At 42.1% G+C, this 16166-nt stretch overlaps 1 protein-coding gene across 1 annotated transcript in view; it reads right to left on the reverse strand.

The window, feature by feature from the left end:
* Nucleotides 1-16166, reverse strand: part of LOC128057633 (ATP-binding cassette sub-family C member 4-like) — a 163668-nt gene that overhangs the window by 35888 nt on the left and 111614 nt on the right. Inside the window, exons 22-25 of the mRNA XM_052650094.1 lie at nucleotides 11785-11904; nucleotides 10528-10638; nucleotides 5396-5496; nucleotides 4124-4315 (exon numbers count right to left, since the gene is read on the reverse strand). Coding sequence (XP_052506054.1) covers nucleotides 4124-4315; nucleotides 5396-5496; nucleotides 10528-10638; nucleotides 11785-11904 — 524 coding nt within the window. The remainder of the gene's footprint in view (nucleotides 1-4123; nucleotides 4316-5395; nucleotides 5497-10527; nucleotides 10639-11784; nucleotides 11905-16166) is intronic.

Here is a 16166-nt window from a genome sequence, read left to right on the forward strand (position 1 = left end):
CTGGATGGCCTGGTATCTTATCATGTCTCTGTGTAGCTAGAACAGAGAAAGTGGGGAGAGGTATAGCTGCAGTTAAAGGAACTGGCCTACCATAGAGACCCTGTGGGCAGAGAGTTGAAGCATGATGTGAACATTGGTACATACAACATGGTGAGTGGGACAAGAGGGATGACATCACTGAGCAGAGAGAGTACTTGGAGTCAGGTGGGCTGGCTGTCAGCAGGAAGAACCAGCACCCCAGGTGGGCTGGAAGAGAAACCTGCAGCCTAGTGGGGCAATGGTTCCCCAGGAGACAAACCAAACAGACCTCCTGCCCTGCTTAGGGAGCGAGACTCATTCTTTATCCCATCAGATGGTGAAAGAGCTGCACATACACTGCTGCACTGGGCTGTCTTTGACTCCAGGCCCAGGCAGGGCTGAGCCTGTGGGAAATCCCTCCATTCCCTGCAGGAGGCTGGTGTGGGGAAGGTAGAAGCAGGATGAAAACTGCCCATGATGAAGACGAGACTCCACCAAGAGGATGCAAAGAAATGCAGTGGAATCACACAGAGTTGAATTATAAAGCATAAGCGCAATTTGCGGAATATGAAAGTAAGTAAATCTATAGGGGAAGTGGCACAGAACTTTCTAGAGCCTCATGCTCAGTCATAACAGGGACTTGGGTAACTCCTGAGCTCAACTTCAACCTGTAAAAGGATGTTTAATAGAAATCACAGGTTATCACTCATAAGAAATGCCTATGGGAGAAAAAGGAATTTACCAGAAGGTCTTGTTCAAATGAGTAAAGAGGTCTGGATGGGCCTGAGACTCTGCATTTATAGAAAGCTCCAGGAGATGTAGGAGCTGCTGGCCCTGACACCACAGTCTGAATCACAAGGAATTAGAAAGCCAGTAAGGGAAGTGGGACAATCTGGAGTGAGGAGAGGGGTTGCTGAGGAGATACTATGTAAAAAAGGAGAAAATGTAGAAAACTAATATTTTTGCACATTACAGCAAGGTCTAGTAAGCATCTCTAAAATGTATTATAGAAGCAAGAGCTCTGAGCAAGAAAAAAATAACAAACCAAAACCAATCTATCCTGAGAGCTGGATAAATGCCTTAAAATGTCCCAGAACTCTAAAATCATTAAATCAACCACAAAACCATCTAAATGAAAATTGCAACCAGTGTTCAGAATCTTACCAGGAAGATTAAGGTGCTATTTACCTCATCTGGGGTCTTTAGTTTTACTTGCTATTTCTTCCATGAATTAGAATTCTATGTAGTACCTACTACATTCTCCTATTGACTCTAACTTTCAGGAATCAGGACATCAGAGGAAACAATGGAAAGAGAATAAAGCCCCATTTCAGCTGGGCAGGCTCATTCCCACACCCCCCGCAGCAGCCTCTTTCAATCAAACCCAGCACCATAAGGGTGACCCAGAGTGATGGGGTGGGACAGGTTAGCAGGAGAGGGAACCTGGGATGTTCACAGGTGGAGTAGAATCACTTCCTGAACACGCTGCATGGGTATTATCTCCAACCACAGAAATGAAGCTAACGTTGTTAAGGCAGAAGGGGATGACAAAGGGTGAGATGGTTGGATGCCATCACCAAGTTGAAAGATATGAGTGTAAGCAAGCTCCAGGAGTTGGTAATGGACAGGGAGGCCTGGTGCTGCAGTCCATGGGGTCACAAAGGGTTGGACACAACAGAGAGACTGAACTGATCTGTGATACGGGGAATAGACCAAGTCAGAGATCAAAAGTCAAGCTACCACAGTCATTAATTCAGTTTCCAAATTCAATTTGCCCTCAAATAGTTTGGAATCTCAATAGTCCTATGATTGGCAGTTTTTAAGAAGGAAGAATAGAATCGATTATGTTCATAAGTGGTACGGCAGAGTTTCTTAAATAATTCCTATTTTATGGCTTTGGGGAAAATGAAGACAAGTGTGAGTTAACAGAATCACATTAACAACAGAAAATCTGACAGACACATTGTCTGAGAGTAAGCTAACATCACCTACAGTGCTCTCAGGGACAGGATTGTATCAAGAGCTGTGATTAATATTTTCCCAACAAAACAGTCCTCAGCCTCTTCCTGAACTGCAATGGAACTGGAAATAATTACGAGTCACCTTTAGTGCTGCAACTAACTGAAGCTGCTCCCTGGGTACCATTTTGGCAATAAGTTGAATATGTATTTTCATGTTACAAGGGTATCATTCATTTAATTACAGCTATAGTCCACTAGCAGGTTGTGGCAGAAAGAGTTAAAGAGCAATTCTTTTAATTGTTCACGCAGTTGTCTTGTGTGTATGTTCTGGTTACTGGCTCCTCACACCTGTGTGTTACTCGCCCTTGCAGACAGCAGTTCCTCAGCACCCTCTCTAAGCCCTGCAGAATGCCACTTTCTAGGGAACAAACATGAAAATAAGATGCTCCTTGATTTTAAAAAGCCTCAAGGTACCGTAAGATACAGACCTCAAATTACAAAGCACAGCACAGATGCTATCTTACATTTTAATTACGATAAAGTTCACAAAACATAAAATTTAACTACTTAACCATTTTTAAGTGGACAGTTTAATGTTCAGTACATTCACATGGTGTGCAACTAAGCTTTATTTATTTATTTATTTTTGCCTCATAAAACTGAAATTCTATAACCATTAAACAAACAGCTCCCCATTGCCACTCCCCAAGTCCCTGGAGACCACCATCCTACTTCCTGTCTTCCTGAATTTGACCACTCTGTGTCAAATTCATAGAATTTCACCACCTCACATAAGCAGAATCAGAGTATTTGTTCCTTTCGCGTCTGACATTTAGCAAGATGTTGTCAAGGTTTAGCCATAGGTCAGCATTTTCCTCCTTTTAAACATTGGATATTTCATTGTAAGGATTAGTTCCTTCCAACTTTGGGCTGCTTTGAACATAGTTGTACTGTGAATGCTACCTTCAAAGAGTATATAAGACGCTAAGGAAGAATTGAGAGTCTCGAAGATGCATTAGAGTTGCCTCAGAAAATGAGGATACTTTCACCATCCAGATGACAAAGGGGACGGTCTCTGAGGCAGAGGGCAGACTAGAAGCTGGAAGGATGTGGTGCTTTGGGAGAACCTACATACAACCTGAGTGCAGTGGTGTGTGTTAGTCAGGAGACGTTCTGACAGCAGAGGGAGGTGAGGAAGAGCTTCCTATCAACTTGTCTGCTCTGGTTTATTCTCTTCTTCAAGACTTTGCTCTGGTCCAGGCCAAGGACCTGAAGTTGAGTATAAAAGAACATCACAGCAGACATGGACACTGGCTGGTTCAGCTCACAAGTCTCTCTGCCATCTCCCATGTGGATCTTCCCTGCTCTGTTCAATTTGCTTTTGACGTTGAGCAAATCTCTAGGCCCTGCCTCCATCACAGGCCCTGGTTCCTCATCCCTGACTGAGTCATGATTCTACTCTAGTAACAACGAGCTCACCCCATGGCCCCTGCTGGAGTGGACTTGGGGCTGTGCTCTGGTTCCCGCAGCAGCTCTCCCAGCCCAGTAAGGATCAGATCTGGGCTAAAGAAAGAAGCAGTCTGTGGGGGGAGGGCAGGGGGATGGCAGCTCAGCGTGGATGTGTAGGAGGACAAGTCTACAGAAAAGACCGAGAGAGAGGAGCAGTTGCAAACAGAGGGCACTGTGGGAGGAATATTTCAGAAATACAAAGAATAAAAGATGGAAAGGAGATAGTGGAGAATTAGGGACAGGGAGCTAGGACTGACTTCCCAGACTTTGTATGAATAATCAGGTGTCACATATAATGTCCTGGGTCAGGTTAAAATTGAGCCCAGGAGCCCAGGGCCCACCAAGCACCATGAGGAAGCTCACAATACAGGGGATGAAAAATGCTTGTTCCCCATCCTGAACCAAAACAACAACAACAACAACAGGAGAATGGAAAAAATATTTAAAAAATGCTTGTATCCCCATTCCATGGTCAGTTTCCAAGAAAGATTCACCTACATATCAGTGATTAAATCTGCATCCATGAGGTACAAACAGCCCTCCCCCCACTCCCAACACACCAACGAGGAAACCAAGAGCAGATGTGGTGCTAAAACTTTAGCTGGATTTTAAAGAGGCAAATGGCTTAAACTAACCTTTTCTCTTGGGGCAGTGGGTACTCTCAGGTTCTTCAATACCAGAGGCCCATCCAAGCTGTACCTGAAGTTAATACGATAAAAGTCAATCTCTCCTCCATGGGGCCAGGATGGCGGTGGACGATGCTCAAGTTCCCAGGGTGCTTCTTTCTCAAGGTCTGTATACTCAATCCCCCTTTCTACTGAAATCATCTGAAACACATATGACATCACATGAGTTAGTATCAGAGAGTCTTGTTTATGGATGTTCAGAGACTGTAAATGAGACATTTTGCTTTTTTTATCTTTATATCTGATTTTATATGGTTCAGAATATCCCAGGTCTTAGCATCCACAAAGGACAGAAATGAGAGTCTGATGAGGCCTTGGGTGAACTGCAAATTTGTTTGTCATCTTCAATACTTTTCCTTACAGCCACTTCCTCCAACTTTATATTAACACTAAAAGAATTAGAGAAATGAATGCTAAGATTTTATTGATCTACTTTTCACACCTGAATGAAAAACAAGAGCATTTTTTCAAAGAAAAGAATATTTATGGACACTAGTCAGTAATGTGTGGCTACAGAAGGGTCATGTATTACAGATAACAGAACTGGATGGTCATCAAACCTCCATTTAATTATTAGTCATTTTCTATTCTATTAGAAGCGAGAAGTGGAAAGATTTCATTTTTATTGTTTTTCTCCCTTTAGGAGAAGCTGCAAATATTCAAAAGTGCATAATTTACATATTAACCAAGGCTTCCTAAACAACCATGGCTCCACACCTTTGAGAGCACTTTCTGAGAGGCAGCTTACCCTACCAGAAAGAAGGGCCACCAGAAATTTTAGGTGTTCAACACACATAAGAATAAATGATAAAATGGGGGAGGGGCAGGAGATAGGAACATATTAATTAAAGAAACGTCAAAAACCTGAATTCTTTATTTCACAAAATACGAGGAATCACCTATTAAGAAACAAAGATAACCAAGCTGCTAAGAAATTAGCTTCTCTCCAGGATTTCAGAACCTCTCTCCTACAGAGACATTTATTGTATTTGAGGACAGCTTGTGATGAATATAAAACCTTCTGACATGGCACACATACGACTGAGAAAAGACATATATATTTTATTTTACATTAACTTTAAGCAGATGAAGAAGAATGTTAAAAAACTTTGTTAACTACGATGTGAAATAATAGTTTTACTATTTTACATAAGAATTGCTTGTATGTCATTTAACAGCAAGGAGACTTGAAAATGCTAAGAATGGAAAGATAGTCATCACCATATTCTCCACTTCGGCGCTTTGCCTGATGCACCACTGGAACATCCCCGTGAGTGTGAGGGTGAGAGACAGCACCAGGCCAACCTGCCCGAGATCCAAAGCTAAATGAGGAAGAAAAGGAATAAAGTCAGTCTCCTTCTCAACCACTCATGCAGCTCCTACTGTCACTTTATGAAGAAGACTCCCTTTATTTTTATGAGTTTTAAAGGAGTAGAGTTGATTTACAAAGTTGTGTTAGTTTCAGGTGTACAGTAATGTGAATTAGCCATATATATATATACTTTATATATATATACACACACACACATATATATATATCTATATATAATCCACTCTTTTAAAGTTATTTTTCCCATATATGTCATTACAGAGTATCAGTTAGAGTTCCCTTTGCAATACAGGTCATTTTTAGTTTTCTATTTTGTATATAGTACTGAAAAGACTCCTTTATAACATTTAAATCATTTGCATGTAATGATATTATTACTTATAAAATTACTTCTGTTGATTGAGATAATAATACAGTTTAAAAAAAAAAAAACAACATGTGGGACTTCCCTGGTGGTCCAATAACTAAGAATCCAAGTACCCAATCAGGGGGCTTAGTTTTCATCCCTGGTCAGGGAACTAGATTCCGCATTCCACAACTGAGAGCTCACGTGCTGCAACCAAAGTCCTGCCTGTCACAACTGAGACTGAAGATCCCGCGTGTCCCAACTAAGACCCAGTGGAGCCACATGAAGAAGTAAATTTTAAAAATGCTATGAATTCAGTAAGCATTAACCATGTTGTTGTTGTCGTTCAGTCACTAAGTTGTGTCTGACTCTGCAATGCCACAGACTGCAGCACACCAGGCTTCCCTGTCCTTCACTATCTCCTGGGGCTTGCTCAAACTTATGTCCATCGAGTCGGCGATGCCATCCAACCATCTCATCCTCTGTCATCCCCTTCTCCTCCTGCCCTCAATCTTTCCCAGCATCAGGGTTTCTAATGAGTTGGCTCTTTGTGCCAGGTGGCCAAAGTATTGGAGCTTCAGCTTAAGCATCAGTCCTTCCAATGAATATTCAGGACTGATTTCCTTTAGGATTGACTGGTTTGATCTCTTTGCAGTCCAAAGGACTCTGAAGAGTCTTCTCCAGCACCAAATTAAAAAGCATCAATTCTTCTTTCTATTAGTGGGATATTTTATTACTATAGACTCTCAGTCTCTTCACTTTCTGCCATTAGAATGGTATCATCTGTATATTTAGGGTTATTGATATTTCTCCTGGCAATTGTGATTCCAGCTTGTGAGTCATCCAGCCTGGAATTACACATAATGTTTTCTGCATATAAGTTAAATAAGTAGGGTAACAATATACAGCTTTGTCATACTTCTTTCAAATTTTGAACCCGTCTATTGTTCCATGTCGGATACTAACTGCTGCTCTTCACCTGAATACAGGTTTCTCAGGAGACAGGTAAGTGGTCTGGCATTCCTATCTCTTTCAGAATTTTCAACAGTTTGTACTGATCCACACAATCAAAGGCTTTTGTGTAGTCAATGAAGCAGATGTTTTCCTGGAATTCTCTTGCTTTCTGTATGATCCATCAAATGTTGGCAGTGTGTTTCCTGGTTCCTCTGCCTTTTATAAACCTAGCCTGTACATCTTTAAGTTTCCAGTTCATGTACTGTTGAAGCCTTGCTTGAATGATTTTGAGCATAACCTTACTAGCATGAGAAATAAGTGCAACTTTATGGTAGCCTGAACACTCTTTGCCATTGCCCATCTGGGGGATTGGAATGAATACTGACCTTTCCCAGTCCTGTGGCCACTGCTGAGTTTTCCCAATTTGCTGATATATTGAGTGAAGCACTTCAACAGCATCACCTTTTAGGATATGAAATAACTCAGCTGGAATTCCATCACCTCCACTAGCTTTGTTCATAGTAATGCTTCCAAAGGCCCACTTGACTTCACACTCCAAGAATTCTGGCTCTAGGTGAGTGTCCTCACCAACATGGTCATCCAGATCATTAAGATCTTTTCTGTACAGTTCTTCTGTGTATTATTGCCAGCTCTTCCTAATCTCTTTTGATTCTCATAGGTCCTTATGATTTCTGACATTTATCCTATTAATTCCAACTGGACTGAGATACACTTTATGGTATTATATAGGTGAGGGTCATGTCATTATTCAAGGTCATTCCTGGTGGTTCAGTTGGTAAAGAATCTGACTGCAATGCAGGAGACCCAGGTCAATCCTTGGATCAGTAAGATCCCTTGGAGAAGCAAATGGCAACCCAATCCAGTATTATTGCCTGGAGAACTCCATGGACAGATAAGCCTGGCAGGCAACAGGTCATGGGGTTACAAAGAGTCAGACACAACTGAGTGACTTTCACTTTCACATGTCATTATTCAGATTTTTATTCTCATGGCTCCAATTTTCACGGTACAATTTCACTTTCTACATCCAATGTAGTTGCAGTTGCAACCACAAAAACAAGGGAATGGGTTCTAAGAGCCAGTGCTTTTAAATCTAAAGTATTATTCTCATTGTTCCATTATCAAAGACTGTGATTCAGGGCTATTACTATGGAATAGTTAGGGATGTTGAATTCATGCCATGCACCCCAACAGTTGCTCATTTGGTACCTACACAGCAGTGAGGACACTGTTCTTTGCTACAGAGAATCTTTCTCTGCTCAGTACACCAGGCACTTACAACCAAGAGATCCAAGTAGCCCTAAAGTTAGACCTAAACCCTAAGCCGCACAAAAAGCTTAATAGTAAATTTGGCTCTTTCCATCCACATACAGGACACTACCTGGAATATTCAGAAGGTCAGCTTACTACAATTGCATGAACCTCAACCAATTTAAAGAAAGATAAAAAGATAAAAGTTCTCAACAAAGACCTACAGTAAACAAACAAACAAACAAGCGAACAAACCACCCAAAGTAATCAACATATTCAGTGCAATCCCTATCAAGCTGGCAATGGCATTTTTCACAGAATTAGAACAAAACTTTTACATTTTGTATGGAAACACAAAATATTATGAAAAGCCAAAGCAATCTTGAGAAAAACAGAGTAGAAACTTGAAGCTGGGTAGAATCAGGCTCCTTGTCTTCAGACTATACTGCAAAGCTACAGCAACTGAAATAATATGCTACTGGCACCAGAAACAGAAATGCAGATCAATGGAACAGGATGGAAAGTCCAGAGATAAACCCATGCACCTAAGATCACCTATGACAGAGCAAGCAAGAATACACAGTGGATAAAGACAGTCTCTTCAATAAGCGGTGCTGGGAAAACTGGACAGCTATGTGTAAAAGAATAAAAGACTCCCTAACATCATACACAAAAATAAACTCAAAATGGATTATAGACATATATGTAACACCAGACAATATATAACTCTTAGATGGAAACACAGGGAGAATTCTCTCTGACATAAATTTCAGCAAGATCTTTTTTGATCCACCTCCTAGAGTAATGAAGATAAAAGATAAACTAATGGGACCTAATTAAGCTTAAAAGATTTTGTACAGCAAAGAACACCATAAACAATACTGAAAAGACAACCTGCAGAATAGGGAAAAATATTTGCAAACAAAGTGACTGACAAGGGATTACTCTCTGAAATACACAAACAGTTCATGAAGTTCAATATAAAAAAAAAAAATCCCAATCAAACTATTGGCAGAAGATTAAAACAGACACTCTCCAATGAAGACACACAGATGGCCAAAAAGCACATGAAAAGATGGTCAACATCTCTAATTATTAAAGAAATGCAAATCAAAACTATAGTGAGTCTCACCTCACACTAGTCACTATGAACATCATCAAACAATCTACAAACAATAATGCTGGAGAGGATGTGAAGAAGTGCTCCTACCCTGTTGCTAGGAATGTAAATTGGCACAGTCACTATGGAGAATGATATGGAAGTTCCTTTAAAAACTAAAACCAGAGCTACCATGTCATCCAGCATTCCCACTCGTGGGCATATCTCCAGAGGAAACCATAACTCCAAAAGATATATGCACCCTAATGTTCCCTGCAGCACTATTCACAATAGCCAGGACATGGAGGCGACCTAAATGTCCATCAACCGAGCACTGGGTAAGGAAGACGTGTGGTATCATATAGACAATGAAATATTATCCAGCCACAACAAAGAGCAAAATAATGCCATTTGCAGCAACATGGATGGATATAAAGATTTTCATACTAAGTGAAGTATGTCAGACAGAGAAACATAGAATATGACATTGCTTATACAAGAATTCTAACAAAAGGCAACAAATAAACTTATCTGCAAAACAGAAGTAGAGTCACAGATGTGGAAAATAAACTTATGCTTATCGGGGGATAAGGGAAGGGAAGGATAAACTGAAAGACTTGGATTGACACATACATACTACTATATATAAAATATTAAAATAGATATTTAATAAGAAACAAATGTAAAGTACAGGGAACTCTGTAATGACCTATATAGGAAAAGAATCAAAAAAGGAGTATATATGTATACGTATTTCAGATTCATTTTGCTATACACCGTAAAATAAGACAACTGTGTAAACTGGTAAAATTTAAAAGAATGGTCCAAGCCAGCTAAAGCAGGGGCCCAAGACACCACAGGTCTGCTGGAGGCACTTTCATATCTGGTCTTTGCTCTTAAAGATTCTGAAAGTCCAGAACAGAAATTCTTTTCTAAAGGACAATTTCTTTGAAGTTAATTAAAATGCAAATTACTTGAAAAAAAAGATACATGCAGCCCAATGTCCATGGGGTATGGAAAAAGAATCTCTTATAAAGTGGATATACGTATAACAGATTCACTTGGCTAGACACCTGAAGTTAACACAACATCATAAATCAACCATATGCCAATCAAAAATATTTTTAAAGAGGTCTCAGCAAAAACCTACTGAAAATGAATAAGTAAATGGAAAACACAGTAAAAGTTCTCAAGACACAAATGACTCCACATGGACCACATGGTGGATCACATACTGCAAACACTTTAATTCATTAGAATCAAGCAGTATATATTAGACAAGATGGCAACAGTTTAATAACTACAAAGCTATAAACTGTAAACATACTACAAATATTCACATATTTACTTACTTTCTACCAGGATCAGGGCCCCAAAGGCAACAACAGTGGCAAAGATGGCACAGATGACATCTAGATACACAGCGAGCCATCGGGACGTCGTCAAAAGCAGGAACCAAGCCTCTGGTTTGTGAACCGTAGTAAGCATAATACATAAATAGGAAAACCATGTTAGCTGCTTCTAACGAGGGAGAACATTTCCTCAGTTGAGGTACAGAAGATTTTACACAAAGTAGGACAGCAAAGTCACACATGCAAGGAACCTGAAGATTCCAGAAAACTAGGTTCTAACACAAGGCAAGGTATGGGACACACAGGAATCAGTCCAGGAAGCATGCATTGAAAACTTCAACCCACAGGTTATCAACAGAAATATGATCACAAGAAAGAAGATGGAAAATCGTCTCATTGGTGCCTTTCCTGCAGTGCTGGGCCTCAGCATGCATATTATCCTCTCACAGGACCGACTGCTCCCAGCTCTCACACAGCAGAGCACAGCTCACACTGTTTCCAGCACCTTCTGCCCTCACTGCAGGGCCCTGTGGTGTTTATTCTTAGGAGCCACTGTCTATATGACCATCAGCTAACAGGATCTGCATGTGGTTTTCAAAATGCCATTTTATCTTCAAAATGCAGTAACGATTGAAAAGTTTGACCGGGATTTTATAGACTTAGAGGAAATTCTGAATTTTCTTCCTAGGAAAAATAACTTCACCTATATGAAGTGTAATCAAGTGGGTGGCAAATCAGGAAATTAGTTTCATCAGTCACATCTGCTACCCTCCATGCTCTGAAAAGAGTTGGCAAACTACAGCCTGGGGGATAAGAATAGCAACCACCTGGTTCTGAAAAGGAAGTTTTATTGGAAAACAGCCATTCGCTGATGTATTATCTGCCTGTCTTTGTGCTGCAACAGCCAAGGTGAGTAGTTGCATCAGACACAGGATAGCACACAAAGCCTACAATATTTTCTATCTGGATCTTTGCAAAAAACAAAATTTTACTGAGTCCTGCCCTAAAGAGACAGAAGCCCACAGGGCACAGTGATGGAAGGACAATGCAAGCCAGTCAGGGGAGAAAAGCTGGGGGTGACGGAGAAGAGGAGAGCAGAGGGGATGCAGAGAGGAAGCGGTGGGCAAGGTGGGTGTGCAGAGGGGGACATGTGGGTGACAGAGGGAGAGGTGCTGGCCTACTAGGCCACCTGAGAGGGAGGTCAGGCCTCAGGAGGCAGTGCATCCCATCTTAAGTTATTTCCAGAAACTTACAGACCTGAGTGCAAATCCTGATATGCGTCGAACAGCTCCTGAAACCTCTGTTCAGCTTTGTATGCCCGGATGGTCCAGAGTCCCCGCAGAGAAGATGCTAAGTGGGAAAACACCGGGCTTCGTGCTGGGGAAGCAGAGACAGACACATGACAGAGAAAGTCAGGGAGGCTGGATGCGAGAAAACCCACTAACTCCTGGGATATGTGGTGACACATCCCACCAATAGGGATCCTCCATGTGACCCTCACTCCTGCTCACATCAGGGTTCACTTTAATGACATGGGAATGCAAGATTCTCTTTGAAACTATGTTTGACCAAATTCATTCACAGCTAGATTTAGATAAAGAAATTCTTTACCAGTTCTTTCAACAGGGGCCTCTCAAACATGACTCCCTCCAAATTCTCCTGGCATCTCTCCAGGTGGAAATTGTTCACAACTTTTAAAAAATTTATTGAGGTATAGTTGATTTACAATAATGTGTTAGCTTCAGGTATATAGTATAGTCATTCAGTTATTTTTTTCTGATTATATTCCATTACAGGTTATTATGAGATGCTGAATAAAATTTCCTGTGCTTTACAGTAAATCTTTGTTGCATACCTATTTGACAAATAGTTCAGTTCAGTTCAGTTCAGTTGCTCAGTCATGTCCGATGCCTTGCGACCCCATGAATCGCAGCATGCCAGGCCTCCCTGTCCATCACCAACTCCCGGAGTTCACTCAGACTCACATCCATCGAGTCAGTGATGCCATCCAGCCATCTCATACTCTTGCATCCCCTTCTCTTCCTGCCCCCAATCCATCCCAGCATCAGAGTCTTTTCCAATGAGTCAACTCTTTGCATAAGGTGGCTAAAGTTCTGGAGTTTCAGCTTCAGCATCATTCCCTCCAAAGAAATCCCTGGGCTGATCTCCTTCAGAATGGACTGGTTGGATCTCTTTGCAGTCCAAGGGACTCTCAAGAGTCTTCTCCAACACCACAGTTCAAAAGCATCACCACAGTTCAAAAGCATCACCACAGTTCAAAAGCATCAATTCTTCGGTGCTCAGCCTTCCTCACAGTCCAACTCTCACATCCATACATGACCACTGGAAAAACCATAGCCTTGACTAGACAGACCTTTGTTGGCAAAATAATGTCTCTGCTTTTGAATATGCTATCTAGGTTGGTTATAAGTTTTCTTCCAAGGAGTAAGCATCTTTTAATTTCATGGCTGCAGCCATGATCTGCAGTGATTTCAGAGCCCCCCAAAATAAAGTCTGACACTGTTTCCACTGTTTCCCCATCTATTTCCCATGAAGTAATGGGACCAGATGCCATGATCTTCATTTTCTGAATGTTGAGCTTTACGCCAACTTTTTCACTCTCCTCTTTCACTTTCATCAAGAAGCTTTTTAGTTCCTCTTCACTTTCTGCCATTAGGGTGGTATCATCTGCATATCTGAGGTTATTGATATTTCTCCCAGCTATCTTGATTCCAGCTTGTGCTTCTTCCAGCCCAGCATTCCTCATGATGTAGTCTGCATATAAGTTAAACAAGCAGGGTGACAATATACAGCCTTGACGTACTCCTTTTCCTATTTGGAACCAGTCTGTTGTTCCATGTCCAGTTCTAACTGTTGCTTCCTGACCTCCATATAGGTTTCTCAAGAGGCAGGTCAGGTGGTCTGGTATTCCCATCGCTTTCAGAATTTTCCACAGTAGATTGTGATCCACACAGTCAATGGCTTTGGCATAGTCAATAAAGCAGAAATAGGTGTCTTTTTCTGGAACTCTCTTGCTTTTTCCATGATGCAGCGGGATGTTGGCAATTTATCTCTGGTTCCTCTAATCCCATATTTCTACTTTGTTCTTCCCTCCCTCCCAATCCCCTTTGGTAAGTTTATTTTCTGTGTCTCTGAGTCTATTTCTATTTTGTATAGAGATTCATTTGTATTCTTTTTAGATTCCATGTATAAGAGTTATCATATTTGTCTTTCTCTGACTTTTTAAAAAATATATTATTCTCTACATCCATCCATGTTGCTTCAAATGGTGATAGTTTTTTCTTTTTCATTGTTCACTAATTTTTGAATCAGTAGCATTCTAAAATTTAATTCCTCATTAGAGTTCTCACCACACTGAATTTTGATGAGCTACCTGTGTGTTGTCTCTTCCTTAGATGAGTAACCTAAGGGCTGGGATAAAGTCAGTACATCCCCTATACTGGACCAGAGCCAGACACAGGACAGGTGAGACGAGTAAGGGGAGGGGACAGTCTGCTGCCTCCCCGTCCTGGGCCTCTCTCTGCACCTGTGCCAGGAGCCTCTGCGCAGGTCACGGAGCACCTGGTGCTGCACAGCCCTTGTGCCCTCAGGACCCGGCAGACGAGGAGCCGTTGAATGGTCCTGACTTCTGATCCGGGAACCTGATGAATGCTTTCATAACTTCCCTGCTGGATCTCTGAACCTCGACATGATCTAACACTTTCCCTTTGTCCTCTGTTCATGCAAATGGCTGAAAGTGACTCGGTAGTGCCTTTGTTCATCCAGTTGAGTACCTGTGTTCTCATCCCCGCATCCACACTGCTCTCTCTCTATTCTAGTGACTAACTTTTTAGCTTCCTATAACGTTTTCCTTATAAGAGCAATGTAAACTCAGATGGAGCTCATGCTCCAAATAATAAAGGCAAGGGACTGTGTTCAGACCTTTTCTTCAGCCCAGCAGGTGTCCCAACCCACCCCTAGAACTCAGTCTGGAAGCAGGGTGCTCACAGGGATAACGCAAGGGTATTTCAGGGCCCATCACCCTATCAGAAGGATGGCGAGAATCCAGCTCCAGAGAGCACAGAAAACTCACTAGAACCAGGCTCTCATTTCTTGAGCAAATGAGGTTATGTCAACACTATTTATCACATAGACAAGGCTTCTGAGCAGGAAGTATACGTGGCTGTTCACCCAGGGAGAGGCCTGGAGTGAACTCTCCAGCGTGGCCTCCCTCACCTGCTTCCCTGTCAGGAGATCAAAGTGCAGCTGATTCTCTCCAGCAGGGATGGAGGGCAGGGTGGACTTTAGAAACCAGGTGTCATCTCAGCCTTGAACACCAGGGAACCAAACATCCCACCACCTACCTCACCTCATGCCCAAGAGTTACAGGCTGAGGGAATCTGGGCCTGTAAAAATCTATCCTGCTTCTCTCAAACCCCATTTAGGGCTGAGCAGGATGCCAGGAAGAGTGAACTGGAGGGTCTGCAGAGAAAATTAGCTAGTACACGGGGAGAGGGGATGTCAAGGCTCTGGTGCTGTGTTGCCCAAAGTAACACTTTTCCCACAAGCACTGAGCTGGCTGTCCTGAGGCAGACTACGTCACAGCCATGTGTCAGTCCACAGTCACAGACTCGTGTAAACCTACAGTTCACAGGACTGACGCCTGTGTTTCCCACAAACCTGAGGACACTTGGGGACACACCCCACCAGGACTGCAGATCTTCCCGGGCAGGACGATCCCAGGCTGACAGCCCTGCTGCAGATGATCATTCAAGCCATGTGAGACCTGCTGGTTGTGAGTAAGTTCCTAATTCCCTCATGTTCAAGGGTCCAGTGCCTTTGGTCATGGCCAGCAAGTAATGTACAAGCATCAGTTCAAGAAATCATGAGAACTCCAGAGACTGAAGGATCAAGAGCACTCACTGCCCAAGATTAACTATTTTAACCCACCAAAGTGACAGACCTGGGTGTGAGACATAACTTTCTTAATCCGAAGGTTGTGCTTTTAATCACAACAGCAGTGTCTCAGAGGGAGAATAATCAGGGTTAAGGATGCTCGTGTGCAACAATGTGCATTTTTCTCCAGACTTTGTTATTTATGTTCAGAAAACCCTCAGGTACCATCCAACAGCCTTCCCCACTACCGCACATCTTATTAAGCACCTGAGGTTGAACAAAGTTCCTGGGGATCTAGTATGAGAACTCCTTAAAACAGCAGACTTGAAGATCCATGGTCCTAATACACCTGACACACATCCTGACCCTCCCCTAGCATTGCTTGTAGCAGACCTTGCTAGTTGATCCCAGCACCTTTCAGACAGAATTTGGATATGACTTCATCATTCAGGCACTGCCAAAGGCAAAACACTGGCTGGAGAAATGCAACCAAATGCCACCCTGGTTTTATGTACTTGTCCATTGCTATGCTCACCTTTGCAAAAATATGCCCCTCAAAACCCTATTATAATTAGCTGCCAAATGTCATTAAGATGAAAATGTCAACCTAAGCTTCCAGAAGCAGTTACGCAGTAGAATCTGAAACTAAACCTCAGGACGTCAGCAGCCTTTCACAGCACAAGCAGGATTATGCCTTCTGGCCACAGCAGTCAGGTGTCCTTCTTTTTGCTGGTGCCTCCAGC

The sequence above is a fragment of the Budorcas taxicolor genome, chromosome 12, assembly GCF_023091745.1.
Source record: "Budorcas taxicolor isolate Tak-1 chromosome 12, Takin1.1, whole genome shotgun sequence".
NCBI classification, from domain to species: domain Eukaryota; kingdom Metazoa; phylum Chordata; class Mammalia; order Artiodactyla; family Bovidae; genus Budorcas; species Budorcas taxicolor.